The 12,304-nt window shown below is 32.2% G+C and overlaps 2 protein-coding genes and 1 pseudogene across 2 annotated transcripts; 2 read left to right on the forward strand and 1 right to left on the reverse strand.

Moving 5' to 3' along the window:
- Positions 1–984: 984 nt before the first annotated feature.
- Positions 985–1,513, reverse strand: LOC108825181 (pectinesterase inhibitor 12-like; annotated as a pseudogene).
- Positions 1,514–7,182: 5,669 nt separating this feature from the next.
- Positions 7,183–8,391, forward strand: LOC130499624 (F-box protein At5g49610-like). The gene has a single exon (XM_056993871.1). The coding sequence runs from the start codon at positions 7,209–7,211 to the stop codon at positions 8,286–8,288; it is 1,080 nt and encodes a 359-aa protein (XP_056849851.1). The 5' UTR covers positions 7,183–7,208; the 3' UTR covers positions 8,289–8,391.
- An 881-nt stretch (positions 8,392–9,272) lies between these two features.
- Positions 9,273–11,666, forward strand: LOC108826707 (uncharacterized). Its single transcript, XM_018600086.2, has 2 exons — positions 9,273–11,247; positions 11,331–11,666. Exons 1-2 carry the CDS (start codon positions 9,288–9,290, stop codon positions 11,522–11,524), a joined length of 2,154 nt encoding a protein of 717 aa, XP_018455588.2. The 5' UTR covers positions 9,273–9,287; the 3' UTR covers positions 11,525–11,666.
- Positions 11,667–12,304: the final 638 nt, after the last annotated feature.

The raw sequence follows: 12,304 nt of genomic DNA on the forward strand, positions 1-12,304 counted from the left end.
GCGGTTCCACAATCAGCTCGACTTGAAACGAATCTCGGATACATCAAAGAATGTCCGTGGACAAAACAACATCGGTTAGGGTTTTGCTTAGCATGAACATATATTTATAAAGACGAAAAAAATTATTCTTCGATGAATATGTAAGTCAATTGAATACTCATGTCTAACTGATTAAGTAAACTTAGCTGTTTTATTTTGACTGAGATATGATTGTCGATGAGACATCTAACAAATCATCGGAGATGCAATCGGATCAACATGCTTAGTTTATTTCTCGGTAGTAAGTTTTTTTCTCTTTTGGCGGCTAGGGTTAGAGCGTGCTGATAACAATGTTGTGAATCAATAGAGAAGGAGATAATCGATTGTTCTTATTATTCCATAGGCAGATGGTACATATACATAGGTACATCACTCTAGTATTTATAACCGTCTAGAATATGGGTTTTTGGACTATGATGGACATCCATATAATTATTCATACCAATTTTGTTTTAATTATGTGCATTATATGTCCATTATGGTCATCGTAGAATACAACCGAATGGGCCTATTTGGCCAAGGTCACACTCCACTTTACGTTTAGTGACCCGATTAATTAGCTAATTTTTTTTGATTAATTAGTTAGCTAGTTAGATTTTATTTTTTAAAAGGTTGGTAGTGATCATGGAAATCTGACAATTCCTGTTATTTCATTGAGAAAATTCATCAAATTTCAAATTCTATTTCTTTAGTGATATTATCATTTTGACAAGTGGTTTGTGACCTATGAATCACGTATATTGCTGTTGCAGCCGGATAAAAAGGATTCAAATACATTATTTTCATAATAGTATATGAAGATTTTGATGAATGAAAGATTGTGATTTATCAGAATCTATATAATAGTTAAACAATACAATGATTTTTTTTCTTGTAAGATTGTTTCTCGAGATTATTTAGTAAATATTATTAATCCAGATGTTAAATAATACACTTTTATAGATTTCATTTTAGCATCCCCGAAAAGTCCAAATCAATATGAATTAGTTGATGCAAAACATCCGTCTCATTAGAAATCGGAGATTTCGTATCAACTTCTTTGAATCCATCTTCACAGGTTCCCAGATTAATCAATGCAGTAGACAGAGCAAAATTACCGTCTTTATAATTGCCCAAATCGACGAATCTCAAAGTATCGTTCAAAGAATCATTAACATCATCAAAAAACTCGACACAATCACGTAAAGATGACTCAATACCATGTGTAAGGTTCTTCTTGAGAATCTCCTCAGCGATCCCTTTCACGGTAGTTGATTTTGATGCAGTGTTCTTCGTTATTGCTATGACCAGTTCTTTGAGACTAGTTGCATTTTTGCTTCCGCGGATCTTTTTCAAGATATTGAACACATATATCATAATTGAAATCTGGATCTGTGGTTGTCGCTTTCTTGCAATAATTTTGGATTAGAGTTTGCGCAGTGGCTAAACAGTTGAGGAAGAGAAAGAACACAACAAAAGAAAAGATAAATTTCATTATTTTATTGTTTATTTGAAACAACAGAAAATGAGAACTTATAGATGAAGAAAATATACAACTTTCCGATAAGATTTATAGTAAACTGGAGCAAAATTTGGACAACTGGACTAATATGTCATAAAACAATAAGATATGTTTCAGTGTATAAAAAAGAAAGAAATATTTCCATAGGATATTCACTTTAACTTTTAGTTAAAAAATATTTTATTTCATAATATTGGTCAACCTTCAATGTTTGATTTCCAACTTTTCATATATGCAAGTTAACTTTTGCCAATTCCATTAGATATGTGTCCATATCATATTTACATAATTGAAATTTAGAATCTATTTAATCTATACTATTAAAGCATATGACTATTTATGATCTACCCCTGAAATTTCTAAGTAATTACAAAAATTGCATATATCTTTCTAGCATTATTTGTAACCAATCAAAAGTTATTATTTTGCAATTACATTAAAGAGTATTTAATATAATTCAGCTTTTAAAAAAAAAATTGTTTCCTAAATATTTGCACCATATCTTTCCAAAAAATCTTTTCACATTATTTATTATTTGAAAGCATTTATTAAATAAAATTAAGTTAAAATAACAAATGATTAAATCAACAAAATTATAATACAGGACTGAATTATCTCGACTCCTTAAAAAATAGTTTCATTTAAAATAAAAACTAAATCACATAAACTAAATTTAATAAAATTATAGAAAATATTTTGAAACGCACAAATGAAATTTTCAATACAAGAGTGTTGAAGATATAAAATATTTTATTTAAGTTAAAAAAATCAGGGTAAAATAAGTTTAAATTCGGTTTAAATAAATAAAATCATATTACGGGTTAGAATTATTTAGAGTCTTCTAAAATTTACTCATATTAAAAATAACAAAATAAGTCATATAGGTAAATTTAAGATAAATTTTATAAAAAGTTAAAATATATAATTTATCAAAAATCATATTTTTTATTATGTAAAATAATTTTCCAACAAAAAAAATACTCGCCCTTTTTAAGAGCGGATCAAAATCTAGTCTATCTTATTAAAACTCAAGTAGAAAATTGGAGTGTTTGGAGACTTGAATAGGAGAATATGAGATTTGATACTGTTTGGAAACTTGAATATCAAATTAAATGAAAACTGTTTGGAAACTTAGATAATAGATTAAATGAAAACTGTTTGGAAACTTGGATAGTATATTAAATACTTTTTTTTTATTTGCACATTTAAACCATTACTTTTACAATAAATTAATTATTTCCTTTTTGTATTTCTTTTTATTTACATATTCTGCCTCTGCATTTAAAATCATTTTGAATTAATTAATTATAATTTCAAAGCTTATCTAAACAAATCAATATTCATATATTGACCAAATCATAAATTATTTTCTTTGGGGTGAAAATAAAAACAAACTGAAATATATAATATATATTATATAAAACAATTTTTAAATATAATATTACCTTATTTAGTTTAGTCAAATATAAATTTCAAGAGTTCAATTTTCAAGAAAACAAAATATCGTAAAATTAATAATAATTCATAGAAAATTAATGCAAAAATTAAAATTTTAATTTTTAGTATGTTGTTTCATTTTAAACTAAATTAACAAAAATAACAGGTTAATATATAAATAGTAAAATTACATCAAGTTATAAAACTTTTAATATAATATTATGTACAAATAAAAAATATTATCAAAAATCTATATTAGAAAAATAATATATTCTACTATATATGTCAATTATAAAACATTAAAATATACATGAAACTTTTTTATAAACCAGCGGGTTATGAGTTTACGTTGAACACAAGTCAAACTAGATATCCGTGGGGGTTAATGTATGATTTTTTCAGTTTCCTTTTTAAAAACAAAGTCTACACAAGTTATAAAATTATCGAAACAAACTGCACAAGTTATAAAATTTTAGATATAATATTATGTACAAAAATACTTTTTGAAAGAATTTAATAAAAAAGTATTTTATTTTTTCACAGAATCAGATTGATAAGGACATCAAAACACCAGTTGAAATACAAATCTTCGTTTGGATATCGTGTTTATAGAATTTTAAAATTAAGTAAATACAATTCAGATATGTAAATTTTCCGAGGGTTTTAGTTGGATTACTTCGGTCCGGGAAGGTTTGTAGGAGACAAAAAAATATGTAAATAAGCAATGTGTTTAAAAAATCATTACATACTTTATAAAAAAATTCCCCGCGCGGATCAAAATCTAGTTTACCATCATGCCACTTTCATTAATACTTAATTTTTGGAAATTTAGATAGTATAGCAAGGAAGCTTTGAGCAGCTTTAGAGCTAGAATTTGGAAAACAAAAAACTGAACCACAGCAACCGAAAAATGAATCTGAACCTAACAAAATCCGAAATAAATACTCGAATGATTCTACAGTATTATAGTATTTTCACATTCTCTTTCATGCAATTCTCTTTTAACCAGTTTAACATACTGCAGGGCGGTACATCGCACTGACCAAAAAAATAACATCTTGAGTAGCTACTTATAAAGAGCATAATCATAAATATAATATAGAATTTTAATGTAAAAATTTTTGTAAAAAAGCATATAAATGTTTAAAATTTAAAATATTGTTTCTACATCAGATTGCATATGCATATGATATGTGTTGATTATTGTTGACATCTTAGGTGGGGTATTGAATCGTGAAGCTGGACTGAAACAATTTTGCGCTTTTGAGTTGAGATTTGAAGATAATTCTTTATTTAATTTCTTTATCAAATATGAACGTCAAATTTATTGATCACTACAGTACAACAGATTTAGAAATTTAATATTCATTGTAAAATTAAAATATATCATGATGTTGATGAATGAAAGTGCATTATTAATCGTAACAATCTTGCAATGGACCATCATAAGAAAATTAGGAATGGATAGAAAAGAACGAGTAGGAATAAAATTTGGGAATGATTAGGAATTATAATTCTCTACAAACAAAGGAAGGAGAAAGAATGAAAATGAAATATTAATCTTCATAAATGGTAAATCTTTCAAGGAATATTAAGGAATGTGGTGTTCTACTTCATTTCCTTGGTTACCATTAGAAGTTAGATTAATTAATTTATCCTCAAATTTATTCAAAATGAGTCATGTTGATATAGTTTTTTCCTTTATTTTGTGTATACAGACATTGTTTTATCATATCCTTACATAATGATGTAAAAATAATTGAATATGTTAGCCATGCTTTTTTATTTGTTTTTTTTCTTAAATAACTTTTTCTATTTCTATGATATATAAATTGTTTGATATATAACTTCCGTTTAAAAAAAAAACACAATGGCACAAATAAAAATGATATAAAATCTAAACTAAATAGTAATGAAATAGGGAGAATATAAATATAATAAATTAAAACCAACTCTGTAAATTATCTATACACATTGAGGTTTTTAATAGAGAGATATCATATATTCAGATATATTGTGTTAATTATTTATGAAATACTAAAAATAGTTGATATAATATTTTCTTATAAACTTAATTCAAGTGTATTTTAGAATTTTTAATATGAGATCATTTAAAATTATTAAAAATGACTAAATGATTTATTTTTTAATTTGAATCATATAATATTTAGTCAAATTTTTTTTAAAAAGCCCTATATTTTAATATATATATATACATGCTTCCAACACGTATCCACTTCCTAATATTTTTAAAAATCTAGCTTTTGTACTTCCATACGATTCCGCTTCTGCGTACATGCTTCTGTTTCCATGTAACACTACATATGATATAAGTACACGTGTTTCTATTATGTATTTTCTATCATTTTATGTGAATAACAAACGGCTTATATAGTGTTTAACTTTTTATGTATTTAGAAAAATTTACAATGAATGTGTGATTATCGTTAGAGTAAAATAAATAAGGTTCATAATACTATGAAACACATGAAATAAAGGAGTAAGGTCAGAAGATGATAGTGTTTTATTGATTAGAAGAGCATGAATACAACGAATTGGTTCGTAAATCCTAGTTCTACCTACATGCTTCTATAGTCAAAAATATATATTAATTGAGTATATATTGGTCAATGAGTATTTGCACTCCATATACAAGAATAACATCATAATTTACATGCATGGAACTTTACCTTTTTGGCTGAACTGTTTTTTTTCAATATGGTCCTTCTACCTTTACATTACCTTACGAAAACTTATTGCTTCTTCTTATTCTTTTTTCATTTCTCTTATTTTTTTCATTTCTGAATCATTTTTTCTTTCTCTCTCACGCGTGATCAGACATAGACACGAATGAGTTATTATCTTATTCACACTAATCGATACATTGATTGGTTCTTCTTCCCCAACATCTTTTCTCATAAAAAACACCTTTTGTTCTCCGTCGAATCAGAGGAATTTTGATCGATTTACAGCATAGTATCGAAGCTTGAGGCCGAGGACAGCAGATCAAGCAATTCTGGTGTGCAGAGATTGATTTCAGCAATTCTCCGGATCATGGGATTTCTGACCTTGTTGCAATTTTGCATGTTTGGTCTCTGATCTTTGTGACTCTTCGATTTTGGTCCAAGAGTTTTAAACAAGCAGATTCTTTCATCAAATTTGTTCCACAACTTTCAAGTGTGTTGAGGTTGCCTTGAAGGTTCTTGTGACTTATAGTGAAAGTTGTTATACATTTAACCGACCATTGATTGAAAAATTCATCTAACAATAATGATACCCGGATAATTGATATATTAGTTAACTTATCAGAATTTGAGTTTATAATGATAATCGATTACTAATCGAAATATCCAACTAACAATAATATTGTCCAGATAAATATTTAAGTTAGACAAACCACTAATATAATAACCAGTTAAGATATAAAATATACGGATAAATTGGAATATAACCATCTAAAACGAACATAGGTTTGTTAGATGTAAAATATCCGGATACATTGAAATATAACCATCTAGATCGAAAGTTGGTTTGTTTCTTCCTCTTGTGAGCACTCATAGGAATAATCATGTAATTTTACTATCTTTCTTTCTCCAATTTTTACTGTTTTTCCATTTGTGCAAATTACCATCTTATTTGGTATTTTTCATGCAAATGACTCTTGGTCAATTCTATTATAAGGTTTATGAGTCCTCCTTTTATAGGTTCCCAAATTCGAAATCTAAGTTATCATTTCATATTTTAAAATATGGAAATATCGTTTTTGTTAAAAGGTTTTCATTTTAACCGCAAGCAAGAAAAAAAATGACCCGGAGGCCGGAATGCCATATGAGATGCTTTTGATGGGTAGATGCTCTTGAAGGGGAGATTAGAGCCAAATAAGAAGGTAAATTGAAAACTATGTATAAGATCGTTTCTAATGGTTTTCCTAAATTTCCCCCTCAAAATGAAGTAAATTTAAAATGAGTTTAAGATTCACTCTAATAATCATACAAAAAAGGAAAAGTAGTCAGTGCTTAAAGACATACAGAACAAGACTTCTGTATTATCTTTTTGCTATTTTGTTTGCTTTGGAGATAGCTAATAGAAAGGTAACGTTGGTAATTTTCCTTTTCCTTAAAAGAGAAAAAGTACATACATGAACATCTCGTGATTGTCAACCGACACTGGTTCTTTTTATTCTTTACTCGTTCAGGGTTCAGGGTTCTCATCTCTTTTCACAGAGAGGATCATGAGCTCTCCGGTGATAGATCAAGACATGATCATAGAGATTCTCTCTCGTTTTCCGGCTTCGGATGTTGGAAAATCTAGTGTTCTTAACAAAGAGTGCAATAAGAGAAGCTACGAGTCTTGGTTTCTCAACCTCAATCGCGACAGAACCAATTCTATTTCCGGCTACTTTGCGCAATACAGTGGAAGAGGTAGCAACTGTCAAACCAGATTTGTCTATGATGAGAAGACAGTTTCTGAAAACAACGGAGTCTCAATCGATTTTCTACCACCGGGAAAAATAAAGATTGAAGCTTGTGATGCAAGTCATGGGATTTTGCTCTGTGTTAACGAAACAAGATCAAGTGTGACGGAGTACATAGTCTGCAAACCAACCACAAAACAGTATCAGATCATACCGAACCCAACAATGCAGACTTGCGCTGTCTCATTCGGTTTAGCGGTAAACCAACTGAACCCTTTCGGGTATAAAATACTTAGGCTTTCTAGATTACCGGGTGTAATAAATCGGAGTCATAGAACTTTCGTCTGTGAAGTTTTCGATTCCGATTCTTTTAGGTGGAAGAGGATAAAGAATTTGCGTCTACCAAGAAATGACGGTCTTATTCTTTCAAAACCGGTACATGCCACTAGATTCTTGCACTGGTTATCATGGGACGGCAATGTGATCCGGTTCTGTCTCGAAACTGAAACTTGGTCTTTCTTTAAAACACCAAACTTTGGTGTTGCTCCAACATTGGTCAGATACGAAGGGAAGCTAGGTGTTAGCCGTTGGTGGATGACGGGTTCAGGAGAGGGACTAAACCGGTTATGGGTTTTAAAGAGCAGTTTTGAAAAGGCGTGGGTAAAAGTGAAAGATATTAAACGTATAGGGAGAGGAGAACACGTGTTGTGGACACCAAGCAACGACATGGTAACGCTTTCAAGCCGGGATCGTCTTTGTGTGTACAACGTAAAGTCAGAGAAACTGAGTATGATTCACATGAAAAAGGAAGGCACCGATTATGTTTGGTTCCCGTTTCGTTCTGACTACGAGAGGGTTAATATGGATGAAAGCAGAGAAGCAGAGAACCGCAACTGAGTCAAAGGCCAATAGGGTCAACATGAAGGGAGTTTTTCAATGTATGGTTAATTATGTAAAGAATATTCAAACCTCGCTTGGAAGAAGACCGTACTACATTATATGATAAAGATTAGAATATGTCGGATCTTAGTCCAGAGACAACTTTTAATAAAAATTAGTTCTGTAATAGCCTGACCCGCTTTGGACAGAGGAAGTCCTTTAAGAATTAAGTTTTTTTTAAAAATGAAAAAAAACAGAGAATGTGTCCAAAAAAAAAAACAGAGGACAATGTGGAAGACATTATTATTTTCCCTCATTTTTGGCTCAAACTAAATTAATTACAATATTTTTTCTTGTTAAAAATTACATTTATTTGATAAATAGTTACGACGAAGTCGCGGGAACATAAATGGCTTCCAGAGAGTGCGGACAACGGCCAAACACAAACCAAATCAAACCTGTTCCATTTTTTTCTTTTTTTGCAATTAATAAATAGATTTTCTGGAAAAATCATTTTTCTGCTTTTCTCTTCAAAACCGTTACAGAGAGACAGCGAAAACCTTCGAGGATATTTTGTTTTTCTAGGGACTTTCAGAAGCAAGCAGCTAACCCTAAAGAAAAAAAAAAGAAACTAATCTACCTTTTTTTTTTGAAACTTCTTCTGATTCGAAGTTATATAGGTAAGATCTAGGTTTTCTTGTTTTTTCTTTTCAAATTTCTAATTTTGAAACCAAATTTTATATAGGTAAGGGTTGGAGATCATTTATGTTTTGGTCAGATTCAATTACTCGAGTATGTGATTTCAAATACTCCAAACAGAACTCAACGATCCCTTGAGGAACAAGGATCTTCATTACAGGTCTTTCTCTTGGTTCTGTTTTTTTTTTTTTGCCTCCATATTCTCTGTAAAATCATTCAACATTTTTAATGTAATTAAATTCTCCTCTGCTTCTGATTTGATTTTTCTTTTTTCTTTCTTTACCAGACAACCTTGTTCTATTTTTTTACAAGCCTAGGATGGAGCAGTTCAGGCAAATAGGCGAGGTTCTTGGAAGCTTAAATGCGCTTATGGTATTACAAGACGATATCTTGATCAATCAGAGACAATGCTGTTTGTTGTTAGAGATTTTCAGTTTGGCTTTCAACACGGTAGCCGAAGATATCAGACAAAACTTGAAGCTGGAAGAGAAGCATTCCAAATGGAGAGCCCTTGAACAGCCTTTGAGAGAGCTCTACAGAGTGTTTAAAGAAGGTGAAATGTATGTTAGAAATTGCATGTCTAATAAAGATTGGTGGGGCAAAGTAATTAATTTTCATCAGAACAAAGATTGTGTTGAGTTTCATATACACAACTTGTTCTGTTACTTCCCTGCCGTGATCGAGGCGATAGAGACAGCTGGAGAGATCTCTGGTCTCGACCCTTCTGAGATGGACAGAAGGAGAGTTGTGTTTTCGAGAAAATACGATAGAGAGTGGAATGATCCTAAGCTGTTTCAGTGGAGGTTTGGGAAACAGTATCTGGTCCCCAAGGATATTTGCAACCGCTTTGAGCATTCATGGAGAGAAGACAGATGGAATCTAGTGGAGGCGTTACAAGAGAAGAGAAAGTCCAAGAGCGATGAGATTGGCAAGACGGAGAAGCGTTTAGCTGACTTTCTGCTGAAGAAACTGACCGGTTTGGAACAGTTTAACGGTAGGCTCTTCCCGAGTTCGATACTGGTTGGTTCTAAAGATTACCAAGTGAGGAGGAGACTAGGCGGTGGTGGTCAGTACAAGGAGATTCAATGGTTAGGTGATTCTTTCGTGTTGAGACATTTTTTCGGAGATCTTGAGCCGTTGGATGCAGAGATATCTTCTCTGTTATCGCTATGTCACTCGAATATACTTCAGTACCTATGCGGATTCTATGATGAAGAGAAGAAAGAATGCTCTCTGGTGATGGAGTTAATGCACAAAGACTTGAAAAGCTACATGAAGGAGAACTGTGGACCTAGAAGAAGATACCTCTTCTCTGTTCCCGTTGTGATTGACATCATGCTTCAGATCGCGAGAGGCATGGAGTATCTTCATTCGAACGAGATATTCCATGGAGACTTGAATCCAATGAACATTCTTTTGAAAGAGAGAAGCCACACCGAAGGTTACTTCCACGCCAAGATATCCGGTTTCGGTTTGAACTCGGTCAAAACTTTTACCCGAGCTTCCTCTAGACCAACCACTCCTGCTCCTGTGATTTGGTACGCACCTGAGGTTTTAGCAGAGATGGAACTAGACCTCAAAGGGATAACAACTCCGAGATCGAAGTTTACGCACAAAGCTGATGTGTATAGCTTTGCTATGGTGTGTTTTGAGCTTATAACGGGCAAAGTACCATTTGAAGATAGTCATCTACAAGGAGATGAGATGGGTAAGAACATAAGAAGAGGAGAGAGACCTCTCTTCCCAGTCCCTTCCCCTAAATACCTAGTCAGTCTTATCAAACGGTGTTGGCACTCAGAACCTAGCCAGCGTCCCACATTCTCTTCCATTTGCCGGATACTCCGATACGTGAAGAAGTTCTTAGTTGTGAATCCGGATCAGGGTCACATGCAAATCCAAAATCCGCTTGTTGATTGCTGGGACTTGGAAGCAAGATTCTTGAGAAAGTTCTCGATAGAGTCAGGGTCTCACGCGGAGTCCGTGATGCAAATACCGTTCCAGCTATACTCGTACAGGGTCGCGGAGAAAGAGAAGATGAGTCCAAACTTAAACAAAGAAGAGAGTTCTGACACAGGAGGTGAGTCTGCTTCAGAAAGCGTTTCGGATCCACCAACAACGCCAAAGTATACAAAGTCATTGTGCTTAGATGCAATATCTGAATACTCAGAGTCGTCGGATACAAGATCAGTTTACTCAGAGGCTCCTACGAAAAAAATCTCATCGGCTTTAAAGAAAAGTGGTGGTGACATGGCCAAACTCAGAAGAAATTCAAGCACAGGTTAGAAATATATTTTTTACACAAAAAAATAAAAAATAAACAAAGTGATTTTTAGGTCTAAAGACTTAACTCTTTTTCATAAGGTTTCCGGTCAACAGGATCATCGCCAGTAAAGCCAAGACCAGCACCGAAAGTGTCATTGCCGTTAAGTCCATTTGGAAGAAACAGCAAAACAAGGAAGGATACAAGACTGCCTTTGAGTCCTATGAGTCCTTTGAGCCATCCAAGACGTAGTAGACATCTCTCCGGTCCTGCTTCTGACTCTGAGCTAACTTAGCTTTTTAAGCACCCATACTTCTTGTCATTTTTGTTTGTGTGTGTAAAATTTACTAGTTTCAATTCGTTTGTTCGTTAGATACTTCCCTTGTTGATTTTCTAGCTTCTGCAAGACTAATAAATATTTGATTTTTCCGACTGTATTTGGAATTTCATCGAAGACGCAATTACGTTTGATTATCAGTGAGGAGAGTTCAAACGATTGCTCTGTTCATAGCTTCTGCCTGTGATGTGTTTAGTAGCATCTCTGAAACTGATTTAGTTGCGTGTTCTTCTTTGAAATTGGCTACTCGAAATGTTGAAATCACAAGGAGGCTTTCTATCTGTTTAGTCATGAGGTAAGAAGCCAGATTCTATTCTTGTTGCCATTTCATAAGGGTCTTGTACTGGTTTATTGAATTCTCTCTACGGACAAGAAGTGCATAGTTATGTTATTCGACTGACTGGAGCTGGATATAAAGGTTTGCTCTGCTCTTTGTTGCATCTGTGTGTTTTAAATTTCTGTGCACCAGTAAAAGCCCAGCATTCGTACGGTATGCTTCTTTTGGTTTAGCAAATTTACTTTTTCTAGATAAATATGTATTTTTATAGGAAAAAGGAAATCGAGTTTTGAGACTGCTATAAATACGGGTCTGAGAGTTATAAAATTATTCATTCACACAATAATAAGAAACCCTAAACAAATATTTACCTCAATACATTTTGCTCTTTACTTTCTTTAAAGTTAATTTGCATTGGTTCACAACACTCTTATTTATATTTATAGACATGTACTCAACAT

Source organism: Raphanus sativus, chromosome 9, assembly GCF_000801105.2.
Source record: "Raphanus sativus cultivar WK10039 chromosome 9, ASM80110v3, whole genome shotgun sequence".
In the NCBI taxonomy this organism is placed as follows: domain Eukaryota; kingdom Viridiplantae; phylum Streptophyta; class Magnoliopsida; order Brassicales; family Brassicaceae; genus Raphanus; species Raphanus sativus.